Here is a 26032-nt window from a genome sequence, read left to right on the forward strand (position 1 = left end):
TTGGTAATATTTGCACAGTACTTTAGAATACAGTGGTTTTCCTTGCTTATTTTGTGTTTTCCTAAAATAACACGATGATCCAGACATTGATGAAAACTAAAACTAAACTGCAGCATTGTAATTCTCCAAACCTTCCTACTCGGGAGAAAATGAAGCATGTTCAATCTTAACAACCGCTAATCCTAAAAAAGAAGAATATAAAAGACTCTAGGCCCCACAGGGAGCAGTGGGTGCTCAGGGTTTACTATGGCTCCCCAAAGAGGCTCTCTTGTGACGGGAAGCAGATGGAGACCCCACAGAGAGGCGGGTTCCCACTGTGACTGTCACAGGCTGCACGGTGCTTTGGAAATGACACCAGCTAGGAGATCAGCAACTGGAATTTTAGATTTTATACAAGGAAGACTTTGGGGTGTATGTGTGTGTGTGTGTGTGTGTGTGTGTGTGTGTGTGCGTGCGTGCGTGCGTGCGTGCGTGCGTGTGTGTGTGTGTGTGTGTGTGTGTGTGTGTGTGTGTGTATGGCAGTAGCAGTCGATAAGTCTGTCTCAAAGCAGACACTCTTTCCTGGAGATCATACGAGCAAATCAAATGACCCTGACAAGGACCACCTGTTTTGGATTTGAATTTCTTGTGCCCTTCTTTTAGAGAATGGCAGCAGTTCAGGATAAGCTGGGCGCGGTGAGTGGTATGCAGCGCTGTGGGGAATTGCCAGGAAGAGTTGAAGATTTTGTCTTTAGAGAAGTTTTCCTATGACCAGGCTTCTCATTTGTAAGGGACAAAGCTGATATTACGCCTTAGGTAGATTAGCTTTTCTTGTGGAGAAGATTGGGTTGCTTCATTTCAGCAGGGAGGTTTACTGCACATGAATTAATGCTGCTGCTGCTTTCATTTTCATTCTACTATTTCTGAGATTTGCCTTACATCGATGTGGAGGAAATGCAAAGTCTGCAGCAATGCTTTTGCATACAAGCCACCAGTAATACAGGTGTTAGTATTTATCTTGTGCTTTGACCAAAATAAAGCGAGAAAACCGTAGATTTAGGGGTCGCTCATTTGAGTAGGCCAGTTTAATTTTCTTTCTTAAACACATATTTTTGTTAATTACTTGAGAATTTTATATATATTTTGAACATATTTATCCTCACTCTTTCCCCTAACTCCTCCCAGATCCATCCCTTACCTTTTCATGCGTCTTAACTTCATGTTCTCTCATGTTTTTAAAAACAGCCAAACAACTGACCAAATCTAATATACTGATGCATGTGGGACCTTCTAGTTGAGTGTGGTGGAACCATACTCTGGCTTTAATTTTCTATTTACATTTACTTAAGTGAGTGTTATCCAAAGGAAATCGGGCTGAGGAGGCAGCTCAGTAAAGTGTGTGATGTGCAAGCATGAACACCTGAGCTCCACCCCCAGAGCCCAGAGGAAAGGCCTCACATGAAGGTACGTGCTCGTAATCCCAGGGGGTGTGGAGACACACAAATCCTCGGGACCAGCCAGCCTAATGTGTGAGCCTCACACTAGTGAGAGACCCTTTCTCAAAATAAAACAAGGTGACTCATGTCGGACACCCAAGCTTGTCCTCTGTCATTAGCATACAGGTGACATGCACTTACCCTGGCATATACATCTTTCTACCTATATAAAAATGTGTTTTTCTTTCTGTGTTTCTCTGTCTCTGTGTCTTTCTCTCTCTCACACACACACTCAGAGGGAGGAGAGAGAGAGAGTGAGAGAGAGACAGAGACAGAGAGAGAGAAAAATAAAGGCATATCAACCTCATGACTAGCTGTCACAGTTTCAAAAGACCATATGATCAATATTAATGGAGTCAAGGTTTCAGTCAATGTCTCCACAAAGATTTATGAATTCTATTCTATAGACCTGATAATGACTCTAGATCTCAAGGAAGAGTGAAGTACAAGAGTATTTAGAAATATGCACAAAAATTCATCAACTACCAAAGAAAATTTGTTCTGCTGAGTGTGGTGGTGCACACCTTTAATGACAGTACTCAGGAAGAAGATGCAGGCAGACTTCTGTTGGTTCAAGATTAGCCTGGTCTGCAAAGCGGGATCACCTCAGAAAAGAAAGAAAGAAGGGAAAAATTATTCTACGATGCTTGTTTAAGGTGGTAAGGCATTCTTATTTGTAGATGAGGCCAGGGCATAATCCTCATGGGTATGCAGATCACTGCGACAGAGGTTTGCATTTGGGGTGAGAGATGGGACTCAACTCCGATGGGTAGGAATTCAGGGCATGGACCAGGGTAGAGGTCAGTTAGAGAGGTAATTACTAAGAGGAAACAACCGAGGGAGAGAGGATTTGGCTAAACTGAGTGATCGGGATTCCTTCTGAGGCAGGGCAAGGTGGTCAGACATCATGCAGGGGTGGCTGGAGAGGATGGAGCCAATGATAAAATGAAAATGATTAGACATGGAAGAAGGGGATTCTAGCTGAGTTAACTTATCAGAAACTGGATTTCAAAGTTCATTAGCCTTTATTAAAATTGAACAACACAGAAAGAGGCATGGCCATTTGAAGCACCAGGCCTACCTCAAAAGTTCCGAAGAGCCTAGGAAGACTGTGGTCAAAGAACAAGACTCTGCCCACAGTGAGTGTGGTCTGAATGCTTTACTAAACCAAAAAGTCTGACTCAAACAAATTTAAACAGTGAGACAATTGGTTCTGTTCTATGAGAGACTCAGAGGTTGAGTCTCACCCCAGGGTGAGATTACAGTAATTCAAAGATATCACCAAGGACTCAAGGTTCTTTACATCTCCAGTATCTTCAGAATATGGGTCTGGCTTCTGTCCTGGTCATAAGATGGTGACAGAAGATTCAAATCCACAATGTTCAAATAACGAAGAGGGGCCCTCATATCTCCCATTTTAATGGGTGAAGAGGTCTTTCCCACCAACTTCTAGGAGACTTTCTGGGTCTTAGTAAAGAATGGGTCAAATGTCTATTCCTACATAAATAAGAAAAAGGTGGATTATAATGTCTGGTTTAGACCAGCAGTTCTCAACCTTGGCTACATGTTGGAAGTTGAAGAAAATGTTACCTGGCCTCCACCTCAGAAATCCTGCTTTAGCTGTTCTCAAAGGCAGTGTGGGTCAGAAGAGTTTTAACAGCTTCCCAGATCATTGTCACATGCAGCCAGCTATCCTGAGAGCCAATAGATTAGACCCAATCAAGGTCTGAGATAGGGTGGGGAGTATGTACTGGGCCAGAAGTCACAGGAGTCATTGAGTATTGTTTGTCCATGCAAAATGTAAAGACATGTGCGCACATGCAAATTCTCACACAGGATTGTGATCTGGTTGGGAAGAATCCGTGTTTGTAAAACGACCACATGCTTCCTAACAAGATGATAATGGAGTAGACCTCTGAAACTGTAAGCCAGGCCCCATTAAATATTTTCCTCTAACAAAAGCTGAGATTCTCTATTTTGCTCCATGTTTTTGGTGTGAGTCACCTTATTCTCAGATGTGCTGCACTCTGTCTCCACAGAGCACAGGACACCTGGATGAGCACTATGGAGTTTGTATAGAATGATGGCTCTCAATGTCAGCTACATTACAATCACCTGGGCAGGCTCTCTTTCTTTTATCTCTGAGACTCAGTTGTATGAGTGAAGAAGTCAGCAAGTCCAAGGCCTCTTTGTTCTGCCTTTGCCATTAAATACCTTCCACGTATTGACTTAATACCAAACTTGCAAATATTGTAAAAGATCATAAAATGATCCCCCAGTTTGTTTCTCATGATTATTTGCAGAATATTTTGATACTTTTGACAACCATCCCATCATCCACCCTACGTGCATTTATCAGGGAGAGTTCTCTAGTCTCTGAAGCTGCCTACGCATCCTAAGCAGACAATGTAGTTCTTTGCTCTCCTGTATTCTTTCTATAACTGTTTAATAACAATGACTCGGCACGAGAGTAAAAATCCCAGGAAGAAAAGTGCTGTATTAACTGCAGAGGGAGCTTAGTCTTTCCTAGGACACATGTACAATACTGGCATGTGCCTGTGGCATTGCTTTGCAACCAGGTTTTCCAGCAAACTGTCACTGGAAGGTTTCTTTTTATGGTGTTCGGGTGTGTCTGACTCTTGCTATATCTTGTCCTGGCTTAAACATATAGTCTTTTTGTATGTGAAGGACATTAGTTGTAGGCTAGGGCTTTGGAGAATCAGGATTTGTGTGTGTTTTCATACAAATCCTGAGCAGAAAATTCAGCAACCAGTAACTTACTGCTAAATTTTAACATCTTAAGGGCTTGTGAGCACTTTTCAAGAAATAGCAGTTGTCACGATTGTCACGATTGCTGATGAGACTTTCAGCCCCATTTCCCTTTTCTTAGCCACTTATGTCTTATAAAATAATTAAAAGCAAAAGCCTGGTGGGTGCTCTCTGCTGTGTCTTGCAAGTGTCCTGTTTGCAGAGCTCACTTCTTCTAGCCATTCATTATTTTGAGCCATTCATATCTAGTCACTATGGTGTACTTCATTCTGGAGCATGCAAATTTCACTTTGGGGCCAGAATGTGGGTTCTTTTTACTTGTTCACCTAATCATAGTTACAGCCAGCTGATTGGCAAGGCCTCCTTTAGCCACAAACTCTTGTCATGCTACAAATGCACATCTCGGTTTTCTCAGTAATTTTCACTATGAAGCTTATTCCTCCAAATTCTGATAATTTTTCCTTATGAAGATGATTCCAATTCAAATATGTTGTGATGCTGCAACAAGAGTCTGTGGTGGATCAATCTAGGATCAAGTCCAAGGGAGCAGATTTACTCAGACAACTATATAACCTCAACTAATAGCAGATTCAAGTCTAGTCATCCTGCAGAGGCTTGTGGCCCAAGGCGATAGTAAATACTCTGTGGATAATAAATCAATCACATCTGGCTGATGTCTGGTCCTGTATTTCACTGCAAGATTTTTATGGATACAGGAAAGCAAATATCCTCTAGATTTTATTATATGTCATCTGTGATACTCAGAGCATTTCAAATATAAAAAGTCTGCACATTTAAAGCTGTCACTGTTTTCTTACTAGCATTAAAGTGTCTGAAAGGAAATGGAGATCACTGCAAATATGAAGTTCCATGTGCTCCACCAATTATATGGAATTACATTTTTGGTGAATCCTCTTAAAGTAACCTTTTCTGTAAAAAATGCTACCACAATTTACAAAAATACATGGTTAAAGAACTTCTAGTGTCACCTTGGAATCAGAAAGCTCATCTGCCAGGCACCTACTGCTAAAGGCCAGTGTGTATGCTTTACACCTGGCTGTGCATTGAGCTGCTGTCAGGACAGTGTCCCTCATAATTGACAAGCAGGAGAAGATAAACTAGGAAAAGGAGGCTGGTAAGGAAGATAGATTTTCATTTACCATGAGGTACATTCTGCAGCAGGAAACACCACTACCTCTTAAATAAATCTTTCAAGGCAGGAAAAGAAAGCACTCCGTGAGAAAGCTTTACGAATGGAGACTGTCCTCCTGCTGTAGGTGACTGTGTCCTTTAGGCGAGCCTGCATGCCCCTTCTTTGTATTAAGTAAAATGAAAGTGTAAGGATGGATGATCCGATTCGGTGAGTTGGTTACAGAATGGTACTGGCATCTGTTACTCTCTCTCTGCGATCCATTACTTTTGCTCTGTTAAAGGCAGAACATTTGATTAACTGTTGAGATGTAGACAGGAAGGGGATCCAAGGTGGGCAGTGAAGTATATCACATAGTTAAATCTCTATTACATCTTCACTTCACCTGCTTCTCTATTTCCAGATATCTGGCAGACTGGCAGCTGGGGACCTCACTTCAGGGGCTGGAGAGTTTCATTTTTATTCCAAGAATAATTGTGTGTTTGTACATGTGTCGATAGGCACACTATAATAGTTCATCAATAAAAATGCTGAACCAAAAGGTAGTTTATCATTTTCAGGACTAATTAAGAATAAATCTCTCATTCTCCAATAAAGATATGCATTATTAGATCAACTGAAAAGGGAAATTATGAGAATTTTATTGTTTCTAAATATTAACACAATACATAGTTTACGTACAATGGTAACAGAAAAGAGGGACTGCCTTGTATACATTCACAGCTAGAGTTGTAAGCAAAAACATCTTGTAAAAACAGAACCTTCAGTCTTTTTTAGTAAGCAGCAAGTTATAACATTTCCCCTAGTAGTAAACATTTTCTGTAAACCAAGTACTAGAATACATTACTTTGAGAGGCAGTCATGTATTTCCTTTTGGCCAGGCTCATCATTCTAGGGTATTAAGGAAGGCAGGCTTCCTTTGTATATATTTTACTGAAATAGATGCTGTTGCCAAAAGTAATTGGAGAAGGGGTCTAGTAGCTGAAAGTGTTGTAAGACCCCCAGGAGTAAGAATTGTTTAAGACCCACAGAGTGCAGAAAGTCTGCAAATGTTTTCATTTTCAGTTCAACACTTCTCTCTAAACTAAAAACTTTGCAAAGCTTCTAAACCTGAGCTTCCAAAGGGCTCAGTGGGTAAAAGTGCTTGCTGGGTAAGTCTGATGACTTGAGTTCAATCTACAAGACTCATGGCAGAAAGGGGAAACCTCCCAAAAGTTGTTCTGACTTCTACAAATACACCATGGCACCCACATGCCTACACACACACTTTTAAAAAAAACTTCCACACTTAGTACTTGTAAAGAAATGAAATGTTGATTGCAAAACATAATAACTAACTAACCAAGCACATCATGAAAGAAAAATGAAGCCACTGGCTAAAAATAACCAGAAAAGAACCTAAGATAATGATTCTGTTAGTACTTGTACTTTCAAAAAGACTTAGACTTGGTCCAAACTAGACTTTGATTTTTATTGGGGTCCAGAAAGTGAATGAACTCAAACAACAGTTAACAGAAAGGCCCCAAACAAGACCAACCAACACACAAATCAACCAAGAAACAAAAAACCTGGAGGCAAATGGCTAAGAATTCGATTTATTGGGCAGCATAATGTACCAAGAGAACACTCTGCCTTCTGTTTCTCTGCTGATGAAGAGAGGTTTGCTGTGGCCCAGCTACTAGGTCTACATGGTAGTCTCACTACACTGTACACTAGTAACTGACAAAGGCTAAGACCCCTTTCCAGCCCAAAGTCGAAACACTAAGTGCTGTGAAGGTTTCTGCCTCAGTAGGGATGTTGTGGCAGCAATGTGGACTATGGCTCATAGTAAGAAAATAGGGAGCCTATATCACAGTGGTTACAAGGGCGCAAAGACTGTTCTGTTATAGCTTTAAAAGAGTCAAAACTGAAATAAGCATAAAAATGCAGAGGAAAACAAAAAGTAAAATACAGATTTGAAATAAAGTCTAATGACCTTTTCAAAAGTAACTACATGTTCCACCCTATGATCTCATAAATCAGAGCTTTCAACTGTCTGGACTCATAGGTGACTGTATTCTTCCCAGTGTGCATCCTCTCTTCCTCCAAGGGCTGCTCTATGACAGCAGGGATGTTCCTGCCAAAAATTTCACAGTGCTCTAGGAACTGCACACATTCTTCAATGACAGTGTCCCTCAGCATGATTGTATGCTTTGACATGTTTTCTAGCAAGGACAGGAAGCATCTTTTGGCATAATACCACGTGTCAGTTCCTAGCTTCTTATGGTAAGGCTCCAGGCTCTTGATAACCCGAGAGATGCCAAAGTCATAGTTTCCTTTGGCACAGTAAAGTGTTCCTATCACCAGATTCACAATGCAAAGGTGGTAGATTTTCTTGTCTGGGTCGCCATAGGAGAGCTGTTCCTCCTCCTTTTCAATCTTCCTCATCAGCTCCTCAGCTTCCTCGTTTTGACTTGTCATGATGTAGGACACACAGAGGTTGGCTAACACAATAGCGCTGACACTCAGGATGTTATCATAGTTCTTCTTGACGATGGGCTCATAGAAGCCAATGGCCTCCTTGTATTTGTTCTCCTGCATGAAGAGAACATGGGCCACGTTCAGCTTCCACACATCATGGTCATTACAGAATTCCACAGATTTGCGGAAGATCTTCTCCACCATGGGGTAGTTTTCAAGATTCCAGTAGATTTTTGCCTGGGCCATCAGTACAGGGATATACTTCTCAAGAGTTTCATCATATTCATTCACAGCCTTTATGACAACTTCATCATCCCTGTTGTGTCTTGCTTCTTGTACTTGCTTAGTGAGTCTCCTGAGCTGCTCAGTCAGCATGCCTGCCAGCCCATCAAGCTTTATGAAAGCCTCTTCAGGAGCTGTCTGGCAAGTGATCATGGCATCCAAGAAGTCATAGAGATAGGGTGTGAGGAACTTGTAGGTCAAGTGGGCATTTTCTGCCAGGACATCAGCTGCCAGGTCAAAATACTCATATTTACAGTAGAGCAGCAACAGGTTGCCAAAGGTCTCTGGGGGAAAGGGGTTCTGCTGGAGCAGGAACTGGAGCTTTTCAAAGCCCTCTGTAGGCCTGGCATCCATGTTCATCAGAGCCTGGTTGTGCAGGGTCACAGGGTCCAACTCTTCCTCTGCCCTGGGTGGCATGTCAGTGAGGGCTTCCTGAGCTGCCTCATAGTTTCTCAGTTGGTACTCTATGGCTGCCTTGAGGTTGAAGGCTTCAACCAGAGCAGTCTGGTGAAGGACTACGGTGTTGCCCACACTGCGAACATCAATGCCTTCAGTGGTCATGCCCACACCTAGCTCTGGGTGTTGACGGATGCCACGCTCAATGATATTGGCGATATGCTTTAGAGCAGGGGCATAGTGCCTGTTGCTATAACAAGCTAAAGCCAGGTTGTAAGATACATCAGGCTGGTAGCCAGAAGCCTGCAGGGCTGCAAAGAACTTGGAACAGGCAGCTTCATAGTGTCCCTCCTTGTAGAGCAGACAACCCATGTTGACCAGACCATCTGGGTCATTCTCCCCTCCACTGTCTTCTCCAGCTTCCCCACTCAGCAGCTGCTCCACCAGGCTCCTGGCTCCTGGCAGGTCGCCCTCACTGTACTTGATAGCAGCTTGGAGACGAAGGACCCGGCTATAATAGGTGGGGTTGTCCAGAAGGAAGGCGACCCGCGTGGCCTCTGGATACAGGCAGGCCTTGTACAGTGCCTGGGCCTGGTACAGGCGGTACTGCTCGAGCTCCGGGTGCATCTGGCTCAGTTGCTCATAGCACTCTGCAGCGAGCTCGAACTCCTGCAGGTGGTAGTAGCAGTAGGCCAGGAGGGACAGCCCGGCGCGGCTCCGGGGACTCCGCTGCAGCTCGGCGCCCAGCAGCTGCACCGCCTCTGAGTAGCGGGAGTCGCGGATGAGCCGGTACACCACCGCAGTGAACTCACCGTCGGGGATCTGTGAGCCGCTCAGACCCGCCATAACTGCCAAGACTGGTGAGTGTACTGGTTCCCAGGGCAACAAGCTAACGGAAAGGGAAGTCTGGAGAAGCTTCTTAACGTATCCCGGAAGTTGCTTTGTACCAAAAGGAGCCCGCCTGGTGTTCAAAAGACTGTGACTGTTTCTTGCACTTAACGCAAACAGAGAAGTTCCCGAACACAAAGCAGCATTTTAATATTCCTCTGTGTTTCTTTCAGATATGAAACCATCACATCTTGAGCGAACAGGTACAGGTGAAATAATAATGTGAAGTGCAGTAAATTAGAAAAAAAAACCCTTTAGTCTATTCTTTGACCCACTTGCTAGTATTTCTCTACCTAAAGACATCATTGTGTGTCTGAATGTTTATAGTATATGCCATACCTCATATATAATATATATGTAACTCCTGTATACATACGACTAATTCCTTCTTGAGGGAAAAAAAAGTATTTCATTATAGCAACAATCTTTACCTTTCAGTAGAAAGCTGATGTTGCATCGTAAGGATTTTCAAGGCCTACCTTTTTTGATGTTCTCTAAGACAGACTGGCGTTATTGAGAACAAAAGACTAACAGGGCTGGTGAAAACAAGGGTAAAGACCTTTATGTTTGTACTAAGCGGAGTGCATGAGAACAGTGAACAGCAAACACCATCGGGTTCCCCAGAGAGCTCGCTGAGAAGGCTGTGGCCGTGAAACTGGTAAAACAAATACAAAAAAATAATGCAGGATAGGCTCAATACGGTTTAAAATTATATAAACATAATTTCATATATCAGTACTTATGTACCACCAATTTCAGTAGAGACTCAATAATGCCAAATAATAGAACAAAGTATATTTCTCTTTCCCAAGCTGGTATAAGGAATCCGAGCATTGTCTCCTAATTTGCTGCATAAGTATAGAAATTAAATATTGACTTTTAAAATGACGTGTATTATCAATCATTGCCAAAGGTCAATCATGAACAGTAAAAATGTCAGATATCTGTCAATTATTTATTATCTTCAAACCACAGAACTACACTTTTACTTAGGAAGAAAATTTCACAATAAATTCTGCACATACTAAGAAAAACCACTAAGACCATGAAAACTTTCGTAAAAGAAAACAAACTCTCTAGAACTCCATAAAACAAAACAAACTTTAAAATCTAAAGTATGCAAAACTTCTACACTACAAATAAAATAACCATGAGAGTAAACTAAAGCGGAATGTGTATTCCCTGAAATTACTTCCAAAATCCAATGTACAATAACTAAGGTCCAGGGTCGACACATGTCCTCCATGGATGTAATGCTCTTCACAGACACAATAAAGTACGAAGTAAAACAAAAATGAAAGGACTTCCTCCACTCAGTTCTGAAAGGTGAAATACATGCTTCTGTACTCATTATGTTCATTTGGTGAAGTTTTTCATCAGGAAAAGCTATATCCAATTGAATATACATTTAAGGTAAACAATGCACACCATGTAAAAAGTGTGAAGATGCTAAAGCTTAGAGAGAAAACACAATGCCAAGATAACAGAGCTTTAAAAATAAAAGTCACTGGGAGAAATTACTACATGTTCCACCCTATGATCTCATAAATCAGAGCTTTCAACTGTCTGGACTCATAGGTGACTGTATTCTTCCCAGTGTGTATCCTCTCTTCCTCCAAGGGCTGCTCTATGACAGCAGGGATGTTCCTGCCAAAAATTTCACAGTGCTCTAGGAACTGCACACATTCTTCAATGACAGTGTCCCTCAGCACGATCATGTGCTTTGACATGTTTTCTAGCAAGGACAGGAAGCATCTTTTGGCATAATACCACGTATCAGTTCCTAGCTTCTTATGGTAAGGCTCCAGGCTCTTGATAACCTGAGAGATGCCAAAGTCATAGTTTCCTTTGGCACAGTAAAGTGTTCCTATCACCAGATTCACAATGCAAAGGTGGTAGATTTTCTTGTCTGGGTCGTCATAGGAGAGCTGTTCCTCCTCCTTTTCAATCTTCCTCATCAGCTCCTCAGCTTCCTCGTTTTGACTTGTCATGATGTAGGACACACAGAGGTTGGCTAACACAATAGCGCTGACACTCAGGATGTTATCATAGTTCTTCTTGACGATGGGCTCATAGAAGCCAATGGCCTCCTTGTATTTGTTCTCCTGCATGAAGAGAACATGGGCCACGTTCAGCTTCCACACATCATGGTCATTACAGAATTCCACAGATTTGCGGAAGATCTTCTCCACCATGGGGTAGTTTTCAAGATTCCAGTAGATTTTTGCCTGGGCCATCAGTACAGGGATATACTTCTCAAGAGTTTCATCATATTCATTCACAGCCTTTATGACAACTTCATCATCTCTGTTGTGTCTTGCATCCTGTACTTGTATGGTGAGTCTCCTGAGCTGCTCAGTCAGCATGCCTGCCAGCCCATCAAGCTTTATGAAAGCCTCTTCAGGAGCTGTCTGGCAAGTGATCATGGCATCCAAGAAGTCATAAAGATAGGGTGTGAGGAACTTGTAGGTCAAGTGGGCATTTTCTGCCAGGACATCAGCTGCCAGGTCAAAATACTCATATTTACAGTAGAGCAGCAACAGGTTGCCAAAGGTCTCTGGGGGAAAGGGGTTCTGCTGGAGCAGGAACTGGAGCTTTTCAAAGCCCTCTGTAGGCCTGGCATCCATGTTCATCAGAGCCTGGTTGTGCAGGGTCACAGGGTCCAACTCTTCCTCCATTCTTGGTGGCATGTCAGTGAGGGTTTCTTGGGCTACCTCATAGTTTCTCAGTTGGTACTCTATGGCTGCCTTGAGGTTGAAGGCTTCAACCAGAGCAGTCTGGTGAAGGACTACGGTGTTGCCCACACTGCGAACATCAATGCCTTCAGTGGTCATGCCCACACCTAGCTCTGGGTGTTGACGGATGCCATGCTCAATGATATCGGCGATATGCTTTAGAGCAGGGGCATACTGCCGACTGCTGTAATATGCCAAAGCCAGGTTGTAGGAAAGGTCGGGCTGGTAGCCAGAAGCCTGCAGGGCCGCTAAGAACTTGGAACAGGCAGCTTCATAGTGTCCCTCCTTGTAGAGCAGACAACCCATGTTGACCAGACCATCTGGGTCATTCTCCCCTCCACTGTCTTCTCCAGCTTCCCCACTCAGCAGCTGCTCCACCAGGCTCCTGGCTCCTGGCAGGTCGCCCTCACTGTACTTGATAGCAGCTTGGAGACGAAGGACCCGGCTATAATAGGTGGGGTTGTCCAGAAGGAAGGCGACCCGCGTGGCCTCTGGATACAGGCAGGCCTTGTACAGCGCCTGGGCCTGGTACAGGCGGTACTGCTCGAGCTCCGGGTGCATCTGGCTCAGTTGCTCATAGCACTCTGCAGCGAGCTCGAACTCCTGCAGGTGGTAGTAGCAGTAGGCCAGGAGGGACAGCCCGGCGCGGCTCCGGGGACTCCGCTGCAGCTCGGCGCCCAGCAGCTGCACCGCCTCTGAGTAGCGGGAGTCGCGGATGAGCCGGTACACCACCGCAGTGAATTCACCGTCGGGGATCTTAGAGTTGCTTAGCCAAGCCATCACCGCCAAAACTACCGCGTGCTAGTTTCCAAGGCAACTAGGTAACCGGAAACGGAAGTTTATGGCTCGGGCGTCGCCTTGAGGTAGAGATAATCCATTAGGCACCAAAAGGAAACATAAACAAAATCCCTGAATTTTCGTTATGTGTTATATAAGTACAATCTGAGTAGAAACAGAAGTCAGCGAGGGAATAGCTTCAAACAATCCAAACATATATATTCTTGTTTTCTCCAGGCACACACCATTGTCACTTCCCTATGGGACGGAGCCACTTTGCATTCTGGGAATTGTAGTCTCCTTTCAAGACGCTTAAACCCTGTGTACTTTTGGAGTAATCTGACTCCTTTATAGGTTATTTTTGTTTGATTGTTTGTTTGTGTATCCGACTATGAAAACATTATACAAAGCCATTTGGGCATGTAATGAGAGGTCAAAATAAAGTGTTGCTTGCTGGATAGATATTACAACCTCAGTGGTCTGTGTAGGGCTTGTACATGAGTTGTTTTTGAGGTATATACACAGTTTTTTGGCACTGATTTTTTTGTTTCGCATACTTTGAAATCTCCTAGAATTATGATTTGTGCTGATCTAAGTGCGGTTCTTAGTAGAACCACACAGTGATCACATATTTTGTACCAACTAGAAGATGATCTATAACAGCGGCTTTTGTTTTAAAATCAGTTTATTGAGAACGTAGCAAGTAAAAGAATAAGTAGGAAGTAGCATAAACATCGGATAGATAATTCAATATAATGAAATTAGAGCTTACAAATATTTAGTTGAAATCACCTAGGAAAAGTCCATTGAGGAGGTTAGCTGGAATTCCCAGTGAGAATCCCTGGCAGAACAGAGCATCTTGTTGGGTAACTGTTCCAAGTAAAATAACAAGTGCCATGAAGCAGATACACGAGAGCATCAAATCAGGCATTTCCAATTATCTCCCAGAAATGACTACAACAAACCTTTTGAAAGAGTCATACTTGAGTTCCCAACCCAGAATTCTGGGCAGAAGAACCTTCCATCATCCCTATTGATTTCCAAATTGGAGGCAGAGAATCTGACCCTGGAATGGTGGGAATCTTTTGAAATCTTAATGCCCATCTCCAGTGACACATTCCTAAACAATTCTACCAACTGGCGACTAAGTATTCAGACCTGTGAGCCTATGAGGGACACTCTTATTCAAACCACCATAGGGGTTGAACCATGATAACCAAGAATTAAGTTCCTTGGGAAACAGCGAGTGGCAAATACTTCAAAACACATTTCTGATAATTTGTAAACTACTACCAATGTGTATGAGGAAAGATTACTCTTAAAAATAGAAACAACCAACTAAATTGGTATGGGCAGTAGACTTCAGACATTCATGCCTCACCTGCAGCTTCAGATGTACAGTGACCAGTAGGCGTTGCATAGCTCCTAGTTACCCAGCATCACAAAGACTTGAGTAGGTGTACAATTGCTCATGCCGTAGAAAGACTGACTTCATGTACTTTTTCATCCTTCAGTCTTGCTGAGAATTAGAAGCTATGTGACTTCTTGGATGCCATCAGACAAAGAACATTTAATGAAATCCATAAGAAGGAAGGAAAATTGTACCCATTTCATATGTGGTAGAGTGGGTCTTTGGCTCACCAGAGGTCTCCACAGAGGAGTACTTCTGAATCCCCTTCTGAGCCTTCTTTTACCCCGATTCCTAGTGTATCCTCTTAGGTAAAGTCTGGGGTCGGGGATGTGACCTCTGATGCTCTAATCTTAACAAATACAATGCATCTTCTCCTTTACAACCAGTGGCCTGCCGGACATTTGTTCCCTCAAAACTGACACTCAATATTTAAAAATCTTTATGCGTAGCCTGTTATCTTGAATAAGCTGGCATTAAATTTAGTAACCATGGAAATAAGAAATGCCCTTTTATCCCTTCAGTTTCTCTCTGTTTGCAAAGCTGTACTTACACATTATGAAACCATCCACCTTCAGATGACTTTCTAGAACCCACAGAAAAAAATGAAAGGACAGCTGGCTTTCCCCCAAATTTCTAGGCTACCCACAGGGGTCACCTGGGTTTCTCCTCTCTGTGTTAGTGCCTGCCCGTGAGCACGGCAGTTGACGTGCACAGGCGGAGGGACGTTCTGTGTCCTCCTCCTCATTTCGTGGGCTGCTACCCCAGTGGTCTGGCTTGAAAAGAGCAGGGCGTTTGGCTTAGACAGATGGAGGGCAGGGTCATTTTCAAATGCAATGAGTGCCCCAATCCCACTGTGAAACTGGCATGACCATAACCGCTGCTGAGAGAGGCAGGCTTTTATTTGGTCACTGATAGGCAGTTGGGGAATAGTTTCATTGTTTTTTTGGATGGGGAATGAAAGGATGTCCTTTAGTTAATGATGGAAAGTCTGGAAAGCAAAACTGGGTAGAAGATTATGAAGTATAAAAGATCATATTTTTGTGGGGGTTACAATGGGGTCTTGAAAAGCCAATGCTATCCTCAGCAAGAGGACATGTGGTAGTGTTTATAAAGTGTGCTAGACATGTGTAATGGAGTTAATGATTGACAGACTAAGGGAGACATGGTTACCAGGAAGAGTTCAATTTAGGCAAAAAAAAAAATCAGAGCTAAAAGCATGTTTAGCATACTTCAGATCTTCCTGCCAAAATACAAAGTGATCAAATGTATGATGTATTGCACATTCTCTTTTACAACTAGCTGAAAAGTATGTTTTCTTACCCAATGAACACAATCATTTGTGGTTGGTACATTGTTCATGCATTAGTGTTGCACGCACAACCTTGTATAAGAATTTTCCTTGGCAAAGGAAGTCCTTTGCAAAGTTACTGTTTTCTTTCCCCTGGCCATTTTCTTCAGGATGGCCAGTTTGGGAGCTCAGTCCCATAGAATTCTAGTCTTCTCAACCCCGTCTCCACTCTGAACAGGGAAGCAATGAATAAATTAGTGCCAGATTTGCAAGGTTGTTGACTGACTCTTAGGAGCCTGAGTTCAGTGCTTTGAAGCCTTGGGGCCGCCTGCTTAGCTGGATAAACATTTCATCTCACTAGGGCTCACCTTTCAGGGGAATCTTAGTGTCTAAACAAGATCTCTCTCTTGAATGGACTTTGATTATGATCACGTAGCTTATATTTTAAGGTTTACAGTGTCACTAAGTTAACCTATCTCCATTGTGCAGTAGTGTTGTGGTTTATAAAAGGGATTAGTGGGGAAGGCAAAATTGTGGATACTAATTTGTAAAACAATGGAGCAACCTTTCTTTTTTTTTAAATGCATTTATTTTTATTCTATGTACATTGGTGTTTTGCCCGTAGAATGTTTGTATGTGGGCACTGAATCCCCTGGAAGAGAAGTTACAGACGGCCGTAAGATGCCACACAGGTGCTGGGAATTGAAACCAGGTCCTCCGGAAGAGCTCTTAACCACTGAGCCATCTCTCCAGTCCCTGGACCAGACTTTCTAAGAGCTACTCCAAGCTGCAGCGCTTATGCAGTACTTTCATCACCAGGCTCGCTTTGCCTGAATTCCGTCATTAGTCCCCACAGACTTTCTGTGGCTTAGAGATTCTTATTTCCAATTCATGCTAGAGTTGGAGGCTGCAATTCACAAAGAAGCCAGTGGCTGCATCAGGCAGCCCTAGTGATTGCTTACACTGTCCAGTAGAGGGCCACACTGCACCTCTTCCTGCTCTTCCTGGGTGTCTCCTCCCCTGCCGTTTGAATTGGCTTTGGATTGTTTGTTGCAATTCATTGTAACAGAACAGGCACGGTGATGCAAGGATTTTAAAGCTTGAGCACCGAAGCCATTGTATAATTGTATCACATCACTGTGGCTGTCAGCACCCCCCTCCCCGTGTAACTGCCCACGCCAATTTAAGCAATACGTAATGGACGCAGAGACCTAGCTTTTGGGAGCAGAATTCTCCTACTTCCAGAAAACCTTCAGTAATTCGAGAAATCTTTTATTTAAAAAATGAGGTCCCAGTATCGCTCTCCCACAAACAGCCAACACTGACCAAAGTTAATGAATTAAATTGTCACGATTAAATTCTAGGTATTAGAATGCCTGCACCCTCAACACAAAGATTATTACAGAATGTTAGTTAAACATTAAGCATTTTATTAAAAACAAGTTTTCGTTTTCTTAAAGCAGTCCGTTTCAAAGCGGTGGGTAGTTGCTTCTGAAATGGCCAAGTAGCGGTTTAACCAAGTGTCCTTACAATATAGTATTAGCCTGCAACTACACAGAGAGAGGGGCTTCACATAACATATTTCCCTTCTTTTGTGTAAAACAACAATAATTAGGAAACAAGTCAGTAGGGGACCCTCTTTTAGATCAGTGTAAATCAAAATAAAATGGCAAAAGCAATGGCCCTCCAAGGGAATGGGATTCAATAAACTAGACTTCTATCTCCACACTGTGCTTCACTTTAAAATTGCTCTAAATATGAGTTAATCTAAATCTACACCAAAGCAAAAGAAAAATGAGCTCTCCAACACACATCTACACAGAAATGAACACAGACAAATGATGGTTTTGAAGAAGACACTTTTCTTTTTCACAGCATGTAGTTCATTTACTTAATAAAACAAACATTTTTGCACCAGTGTATACATTCAATAGCATTGGTTGTTATAGATTGATACATAGATCATTTGTCTCTAGTGCTGCTGAGAGGTGCACAAACATGCAAGGACATTCAAAATCAAAGTGTGCACAACCTAAAGTCACTAGCTGGGGGAAAGGGGTGACACAGACTGTGCGCGCACAGCACTCAGCACTGCTAAATCTCATGCCATTCATGGAATTCCCCAGACACACCTTGTTTGATTTTTGCCATCCATGTTCTATCGTTGTTCGCTTAGGACGAGGGTTCTCAACCTTCCTAATGCTGTGACCCTTTAATACAGTTCCTTGTGTTGTGGTGACTCCAACCATAAAATCTCTTTTGTTGCTACTTCATAACTGTAAATTTGCTACTGTTCAGAGGAGTAATGTAAATATCTGATATTTGATCTCCAATGGGGTTTTGACCCACAGGTTGAGAACCGCTGACTTAGGAAGTGTGTGACTTCTAGTGGCCAGACTCAACCTTTAAATTCTTAGTTCATTTGGGGTTTGAGAGATCTTCACACGGCATGGTGGAATAACTATGTTACTATGAAGCATTAGGAACTCACTAAAGGAGGCGTAGCAAAGCTTTTAGAGTCCCAAGTTAGGTCACATTTAGTTGCTTTAATGAATCTTTTTGTCATTTTCCCCCACTGCCACACAGTTTTCTTTATGTTTAATTTCATCCAAACATGTTAGATTTCTGCAGCACTTGAGAGGAATTGTTCCTATTACTGGAGGTTACGAATTTTTTTTGTCTTTCTGCAACTTACTAGGTTCAGTAGGAGAAAGGGTTTTAAAAATAGTAGTACAGCAAAGTAAACTGAGTAAAACCAGTCTAATGACTTAAGTATCTAAAGTATGCTAAATTTTGATATACAGAAAAAGCAACTGAATTCCAGAAACATACTACTGTTACTGCACTAATAAAAAATGCTAAGATCATTTTTACTCCAAGATATTTACAAACCTAAAGTACCTGAAAGCAGGTATACCCCCAGGTTTCAGAAACAGAAAAGTCATGTACAATTTTTACTTTTCTTGGTCCTCTTTACAAACTCACTTTTACACTAATGATTCCCATTTGGGATTCGACGACATGAGATAATCGGAAGCTGTTCTTTTTGACATAAGAGAAAACACACAAGCAAGTGTTGATGACAGCATCATTCCCATTCATTAGAGGCTGGCTCAGACACTTTGTAGGAAGGTTGTCTTTTGTGTCTACTCCCTCTATACGGAAATGCTTACATATGTCTTCAGGGTAAAGAGAACTCTCTCAGGTTTGCTTCTGTTTTATTTGAGAAGCAGAAAGAAGGAAATTACCTAGATGAAATTCCATAAGCAAAGCATAGCTTGGTCCTTTGATGCAGAAACTGAAGGAAAGTTGGGGCTTTCAGTTAACAGATAGAAACCTGAAGCCTGCAGAGTCCCAAGTCACAGGCCCATCGCCTAGGATGGTCTGCTGTGTACTGGTAGGGACCCTTGGTGGTTTGCCAAGCTGAACTCACCCACCAGCATCCCCAGCTGTGTTGTAGGTTGTGCAGCTATTAGCTATATACTCACTAACATGAATGGATACAATTTCTGAAAAAATACATCTTATACAAAAGTAGGATGTGTCATCTCAGCTGATCATGCCAAGAGACCCGAGGAAGCAGACAGTCAGACAGTCTTGTCTGCCTGAGGTTTTTTTTTTTTTCATTTGTAGAGGGCTCACATTTCAAATGCCTTTCTCCAGCAAGAAGCAACAGTGAAAAGTGGGACATTTCCTTGTTCTGTGCTTTGGAAAGATAGACTAGAATCGCACATAAGTAGGATCACGTTCATGGCAAAGAAATATGTGTCCTAGAATTCCAAAGTCTGACCTCTAGGGTTTGGCATCAGGAGGGCTACAATAATCTCTGCCACTTCTCCATAGTCATGGAGGAACAGACCCAGGGCATTAGTCAGCAGTTTCTGAATCTTGACCCACAAAAGGAAAGATACCTTGAGACAGGAGAAATAGATGGAGGCAATTACAAACAGCTATTTGATTGATGGTTGACATTGTCAGGGCTCCACTATCTGGCAGATTGCAATGGTGTTGAACTCCCCGTGCTACCAACGGATGTTGCTATTGGCAACCGTGCAGTGAAGCCAATAAAAAAGGCAAGAAGATGAGAGGAAAACTCAACCTTAGTGGAAGCCTATAAATTATGTCCCCCCTGCATTGTGTAGCATCAACATCCAGGGTGAAAGGGAGCTGCTGTCTCATTGCTGCTGCAGTCTCTGGAAGACACTCGGTCCAGTTTTATCATAAAGCACACCCTTGAAGATTTTGCTTTACATGGACTGGCATCTTTTCCCCCTGGCTATTTATTTACTGTTAGGAAGGGTAACAGATGTGGGCTCACTGCAGCCTCACATGGACAGATTCTCGGTTCCCGTCTACAATATAAACCTGATGTGGTGAGGCGGTGCCATGCACAGACACACCTGCAGTGCTTCCGAGCCAGCCGAACCAGCCACAGACACAGGATCTTGCAGACCGGGGTCTCCACCCATCCTTTGTTCCTCACCTGAAGGAGGGAGACAGCTCTGCAGAAGCTATTTTCCTTTATAGCAGAGTGATTCAGAAAACTGGCTTAATAAAATCCATAAATCTGCACAGGCCCCTCTTACCTGCTCTGCAGAGGCATTTTTTTCTGTACTCACCTCCCTCCCCTAGTCTCTGCAGCCTTCCCTGCAGACAGGGCTGTAAAGGGCAGCAACGGTATTTCTCGGTGCACTCACCCCTTCCTTCTCTCCTTTGTCAAGCTTCTTTCTCCCCATGTAACTGTCTCTCTTCCCTGCTCAATTGGTGACATGATTCTGCACCCTCATTTTTTTTGGAGGGGGTGCTGTAAGTGCCCTTTTTCTTTGTTTGGACTGACTTTCACCTCTCCTCAGCCGTTGTCTTAACCATCTGCTTAGCCCCCTATCTTCTCCTAGCCCCCACCCTCTGCCTGGTTTATAATTTTTTTTTTTGGTTTCTTGCTATAACAAAGCTGCCTTCTCCATGCTGATTGCCAGCTCACGCCACTCCTGTTTTGTACCTTCATGTTATCCCCCCATCTTCAAATATCTGACCACCATTTCTTTTGGATTTGAGTAAAGCAAATAACCGATGCTGATCAGCAAAAGCAAGAAAAACTGTTTTGTACGTGTTATTGTTCAGAACTGGGCTGACTCTCAGGTTTCCCATGCCCCAGGGATTTTCAGGGTGCTCAGAGGCTCTCTTGGAGTGCCATGTATGTGAACAAAGAGATGATGATTTGTGTAGGCTCTGGACTCTCCCAAGACTTGTGGGTTCTGGACTCCCCCAAGACCTGTAGGCTCTGGACTCCCCCAAGACCTGCTACAAACAGAAGACCCCACCTTTCATCTGTCTTGTGTCCTGGGGAGTCCTTGAAAGTTTGTTTGAACAAAGGATTAAGGTTTCTGTAGATAAGTTCCTAGTGTGATGATGCACTTGACAATCTGAGAAGCAGAGAAATGCAGTGACCTATCCAAAGTCATGATGCGACGGGAAGGACAGCAAGCCCAGTAGTTTTGGGTGAAGACGGACCCTGTCCATAGTGTCAGCTGAAATCAGCATCAAAGCAGCTTTCTAGTTACACCTATTTAAAATAGTCTCTGTTTTTTTCACCTGTAGACCTGACTTCCTAGAGGACATAGGTTGTATAGACCTGTAATCCCCTGGCCTTTCTAGAATATTCTTTTTTCACTTAAGGAAAAAAATGTAAAATTGAGGTACCTTAAATTTTATCCCCAACCTTTTTCAAGCTAGTTCGTGCTCAGTCACAGGGCTCCTCTGCACCAGTGAAACCACGCCCCCACCTCTGCTGGAAGCAGTTCCAGTGTTCACATGTCACTTGTGGTACATGTGCCTGTAAATTCCCCTTCACTTTTGCTTTAATAAAATTAATAATACATTCCTCCCAGCAAAAGGCTTGGCCTACAATGAAGGCCGAATTAAAAAACTGACCAAGTGAACCATGATCTCACTGCAGAGTTACAGATCCTGGGTAACACCAATTAGACAAACACACTCACGGCATTTCTACTAGGGACCCTTGGGGAAGATTGGGGTTAGTTGGTGTTCATAAGGCAGGGAAGCTCATCCAACAGCCAAATGAGACCAAGGGTCTGGCACATCACTAAGAAATAGTTGAATTAGAAATTAAACACCCAAGATGCAAATCGAGACAGTCTGGCGCAAAGCCCTGCTCCAGGAGAGGCTAGCTGCAAAACAGGGAAGTCTTATAACAGAAAAGTGCCCTACATGAAGCAGTGTCAGTGACACTTTTACCACGGTGTCCCCTCAACTCAGAATGAGTGGGGCTAAGGCTCGTGGATCCAAATCCATCCTTGTGGGTGCATCACCGAAAGTCGAGGGTCAAGTTCTCTGCGCGACTCTGTCCCTCACCCTTCCATTGCGCTGCTGCCAAGCACACTTCAGGGTGCGCTTCCTGGTCCAGCCTACACAGTCTACACTTTAGGACTGTCTGAGCTGAAAGAAAAGGCCCACGCGGCTGCTGAAGCCGACCCTTCAGGCTGCAGAGGACTCTCCACGTCACAGGGTTGCACCGGGCTCTGGGTGGTTTACAGTCTGTCTTCGCCCGCTGCCGTGAAACTCGAGGGGGCGGGGGAGGCAGCAGAGACCTGCAGTCTTTTTTGATGTAACTCCTCCCACTTCCTTCGGTTGGCAGCCACTGAATCCAGCATAGGCTTCAGCTTCACGTTGACCTTCACCAAGGCCTAGAACAAAGGAGAAAAAGGTGGAGAGAGAGGAATCCGGCTCAGGGATTTGTGTACTCTTCCTCCTTCTGTTTATAAGGGGCATGGAACAGTTATATGAAAGGAAACGGTTACTTGGGTAAACACAAACTATTTCTGAGAAGTAGGCATGCTCCAACACTATTATGCTCCATTCATAAAGCCTGTGCTGAGAATGAAATAAACAAGATGGCCGTGTACCACCCGAGGGAAAGGCAGCCTTGTAGACTCCGTCTGGGTTTACAAGTATCAAACAAAAAGGAAGACAAAAATGCCGCTCACCTTCATCTATTAATGACCATATCTTCGCCTGCCAGAGAGAGTTTTGCCTATCAGAAGCTCCGAACTTACATTAAAAACAAAAAACAAAAAACGAAAAAACCTCGGGATGGCATCTGCCGCAGATGCCTGATGAGCTTTCCCACAGGAGAAAGACTCAGGAGATTCCCAAGACAAGAGGAGGGACTCATTTTCCAAAAGCAAAAGGGGTGGTGGCCATGCTGAACATACAGATTACCATGGAGTGACTCCCTGGAGCTGCCACTCAGAACAAGGGTTTTGACCAGGCTAAAGTGCTGCCTGAGGCAATGTCTGGGTCTGTGGTTCAGCTGCAGCCTGGGTCTGCGTTGAGCTCTGTGGCACAGGTTACCACTAGGGCCCATACAGAGGCCCAGGATCTGGGCTGGAGCCTGGCCACGCCACAGCAGATGCCACCTAGAACCATGAAGAAGCCCGTGGTCAAAGCAGCCGCCTGAGTCTGGGTTGGTATCTGAGAACCAGGATGCACCCTGAGTGGCCTGTGCTGCTACTCAGTGACATGGTGATGTCTAGGTCTGAGCTGCAGCTGAGAGCCAGGGCAGGGTCCATGGCCAAATTGCAGCCAGAGTCTGTGCTGATGTCCGATGTTCCTGCTACCATCGAAGGCCATGCAGACACACAAGATCAAGGGCCAACTTAGTGTCTCAGTCATGTTGGGGTCCATTGTGTCTACTGTGGCTGGGAGTCTGACCTCAGATCTGGGTCCTACATTGCCACCAGTGGTCACGTAGAGGCCCAGGGTTGGGGCCACAACCTGAGACCTTGGTGGTGTCCAGCAGCCACACGGCTGCCAGAACCAATTCCACCTGAGTGGACATTCCTTCCACCCAGAACCAAGGTGTCATCCAGGCCTAAGCTGCTGCCAAGGGCCATGTCTAGGTTCATGGTCCAGCCATAGCCGGGGTCTGTGCTGGTGTCTGTGGCTAGTGTCACCTTAGGAGGCTTTAGGAATCATTCCAGAGGGCTATATTGAACCAACCCCCCCCCTTCACTGCCCTGGGAAAGCTGGCCTCTCACTGCCCACTAGAGCAAGACAGTTGGCCCCTACACTCAGGAGAGAGGGCTCCCACGTGGATGAACCTAGCCTGAGGGCATGCGTGTAGGGGAGCTCACTCCACCACCGCACCCAGGGCCTTAGTGGCTCGGTCTGTCATGTCTGGCTAACAACCAGGCCTGCAACTGGGTCTTGGGTTGAGCTATCCTAGCATCTGCCGCATCTAGGTCCTGCTGGAGTTCATGAAGGGACTGGTCCTGAGGAATGATACCCACAAGATGTCCAAGATACAGGATACCCCAGAAGAGCTCCAGTGAAGATCCAGTGAGGATAGTGTGCCAAAAAACCAGAGGCCTTGAACCAGACCAATGGCTCATGCAATGAACATTTGCCAGTCAAGCTGATGGGTCGAAGGAGTATCCTATATGACTCACCGAAGCCTCCATTGCCACCAGGATGGATGACGAGGGGATGGAGAGGCAGGAGAGAAGGAGAAGCAGAGATTTTTCTGTTTCTGGTGTGGTTTTTGTTCTGTTTTGTTTATTGGATTTGTTGTTGTTGTTCTTGCTTTTATTTGTTTGCTTGCTTACTTTGTTTTGTTTTCTCTTGTGGGGGGATGCAACATGGATGAGAGGGAATATGGGGGGACCTGGAGGTGAACAGAATCGGGGTGCATGATGTGAAACCCTCCAAGATTCAATAAAGAAGTTTAGAAAAACCCCATGGAGTAACATAGACTTGAACGATATGAAAGGACGACAGTGACCTAGTGTCCTTCTGGGTGTGGGGGAGGGGCCTGCTGACAAGACATGGTATCGAGCCCAGAGTCCTGCCCTTCCTTGCATCTGGTCAGTTTGTCTGCAAGCCCTCTTACTTTCCTTTCTCTGCGTTCCTAGCTGCGCCCTCTTAAACCTTGTATCCCTTTTAACTCAGACATCTGTTTTCACTCTAGTAGTAGCATGTATGGAAACTGATATGAGGTGAAGTGAACAGGGTGGGGAAGAGAGTAGTGGAGGGGTATGGGGGGATGAGGAGAGAGGAAATGTGAGCCATGATCGGACAGGACAGATGGATCACCAGGCTCGTGAAACTGAGCCATAGCTCTTTCTATCCATTCTTTTGCATTCAATTCATCCTTTTTTAAGAAAAGAAATCCCTACTTCCAAGTGGTGTGACTGACTTCTGACCTTAGAAGCCCTGGATGGCCGCTGGCTGTGGAATGAGAATCCTGACTGTATGCTGTCTCCTTAGAACTGGATGCTCATGAGCCTTCTGTAGTTTTTGAATCAGTCTACCCAGAGATGGGGCGCTATAGGGTGGGCCGAAGACATTGCCTGTGAACTGGGGTTAGAACAGATTCAGAGAGCTCAGGCTAAATATCAGTAGAGAATCATCTTACCGCCAGCGGGGCATAGAGAACAAACACCCTGCTTAACTGGGAAAGCCTTGTTATTCTCTGTTCCATGGAAAGTTTTTAAACTTAGACTGTACAACTAAAAGTTTAGGGTTCTCTTTCTCTCTGTTAAAGCTTTTTATTGATTTATTACCTGTAGTGTTAGGGATCAAACCCAAGACCTTGTACATATTGGGCAAGTACTCTACCTCTGAGCTACAACCTTAGTCCTAATACTTTTGTCTCTCTTTCTCCCCATATTTTAATAAGTCTTACTGCTTATCATGAAAGACTTCCACATATTCAGCCAGTAAGATATGATTAGCAAAACATCTGTTAAGTATCTGTGTGTGAATAAATCTAAATAATAAAAAAATCAGTAAAACCATATAGAACAAAGAGTCTAGGGGCCCTCTTATATTCTAGATAATCCAATTTTTGAAAAAAGAGGAAATAAAGGGCTAAGGGCATCACCCAGTGGTAGAATCTTTCTCTGTGGAAAACGCCACATTTAAGTTCCAGCTGTAGAAAAAAGGACTTGGATGACAGTCCATCTTCTTTGTTGTTGTTTTTTTTTTTTTTTTTTTTTTGGCAGTGTCTTCCCATGCCTTGGCTAGCCCAGAACTAGTATAGACTAGGCTAGACTCAAACGCAGAGGGATTTTTATAGGCTATAGCTCATCATCAAGGGAAGCCAAGGCAGGAACTGAACTAGAGACCATGAGGTAGAGTTGCTAACTGGCTTGCTCCTCCTGGCTTGTTCAGCTATTTTTCATATGTAAGCCAGGCCCATCCTCCTAGGGAATCTGATGGGGGGGGTTGGGCAGTTCTGTTGCGGTTTCCTCCTTCCAGGCTGTGTCAGTCACATTGACAACTAAGGTTAGCCATAGCCGCTTTTCCCTATACAACACCAGTGGAATAAGCCTGGGGCTGCAGAAGTACTTGTCTTTAAAAGACGATGCTTCTAATGAGTCC

At 43.9% G+C, this 26032-nt stretch overlaps 3 protein-coding genes across 3 annotated transcripts in view; all 3 read right to left on the reverse strand.

The window, feature by feature from the left end:
* Positions 1-6011: 6011 nt before the first annotated feature.
* Positions 6012-9400, reverse strand: LOC121140403 (tetratricopeptide repeat protein 30A2). The gene has a single exon (XM_040745626.1). It carries the CDS (start codon positions 9376-9378, stop codon positions 7384-7386), a length of 1995 nt encoding a protein of 664 aa, XP_040601560.1. The 5' UTR covers positions 9379-9400; the 3' UTR covers positions 6012-7383.
* Positions 6012-12950, reverse strand: LOC121140404 (tetratricopeptide repeat protein 30A2-like). The gene is made up of 2 exons (XM_040745628.1): positions 10947-12950; positions 6012-7389 (listed from the first exon to the last, which is right to left on the reverse strand). The coding sequence occupies exons 1-2, from the start codon at positions 12933-12935 to the stop codon at positions 7384-7386; spliced, it is 1995 nt and encodes a 664-aa protein (XP_040601562.1). The 5' UTR covers positions 12936-12950; the 3' UTR covers positions 6012-7383.
* A 4093-nt stretch (positions 12951-17043) lies between these two features.
* Pde11a (phosphodiesterase 11A) overlaps positions 17044-26032 on the reverse strand; it is a 365214-nt gene continuing 356225 nt past the window's right edge. Inside the window, exon 20 of the mRNA XM_040745629.1 lies at positions 17044-22335. Coding sequence (XP_040601563.1) covers positions 22180-22335 — 156 coding nt within the window. The 3' untranslated portion in view covers positions 17044-22179. The remainder of the gene's footprint in view (positions 22336-26032) is intronic.

This window comes from Mesocricetus auratus, unplaced genomic scaffold, assembly GCF_017639785.1.
Source record: "Mesocricetus auratus isolate SY011 unplaced genomic scaffold, BCM_Maur_2.0 Super-Scaffold_100004, whole genome shotgun sequence".
In the NCBI taxonomy this organism is placed as follows: Eukaryota; Metazoa; Chordata; class Mammalia; order Rodentia; family Cricetidae; genus Mesocricetus; species Mesocricetus auratus.

What these genes read in the sequence shown, in the direction of transcription:
- LOC121140403 (XM_040745626.1), bottom strand. Translation starts at nt 9,378, where the DNA reads ATGGCGGGTCTGAGCGGCTCACAGATCCCCGACGGTGAGTTCACTGCG.
- LOC121140404 (XM_040745628.1), bottom strand. Translation starts at nt 12,935, where the DNA reads ATGGCTTGGCTAAGCAACTCTAAGATCCCCGACGGTGAATTCACTGCG.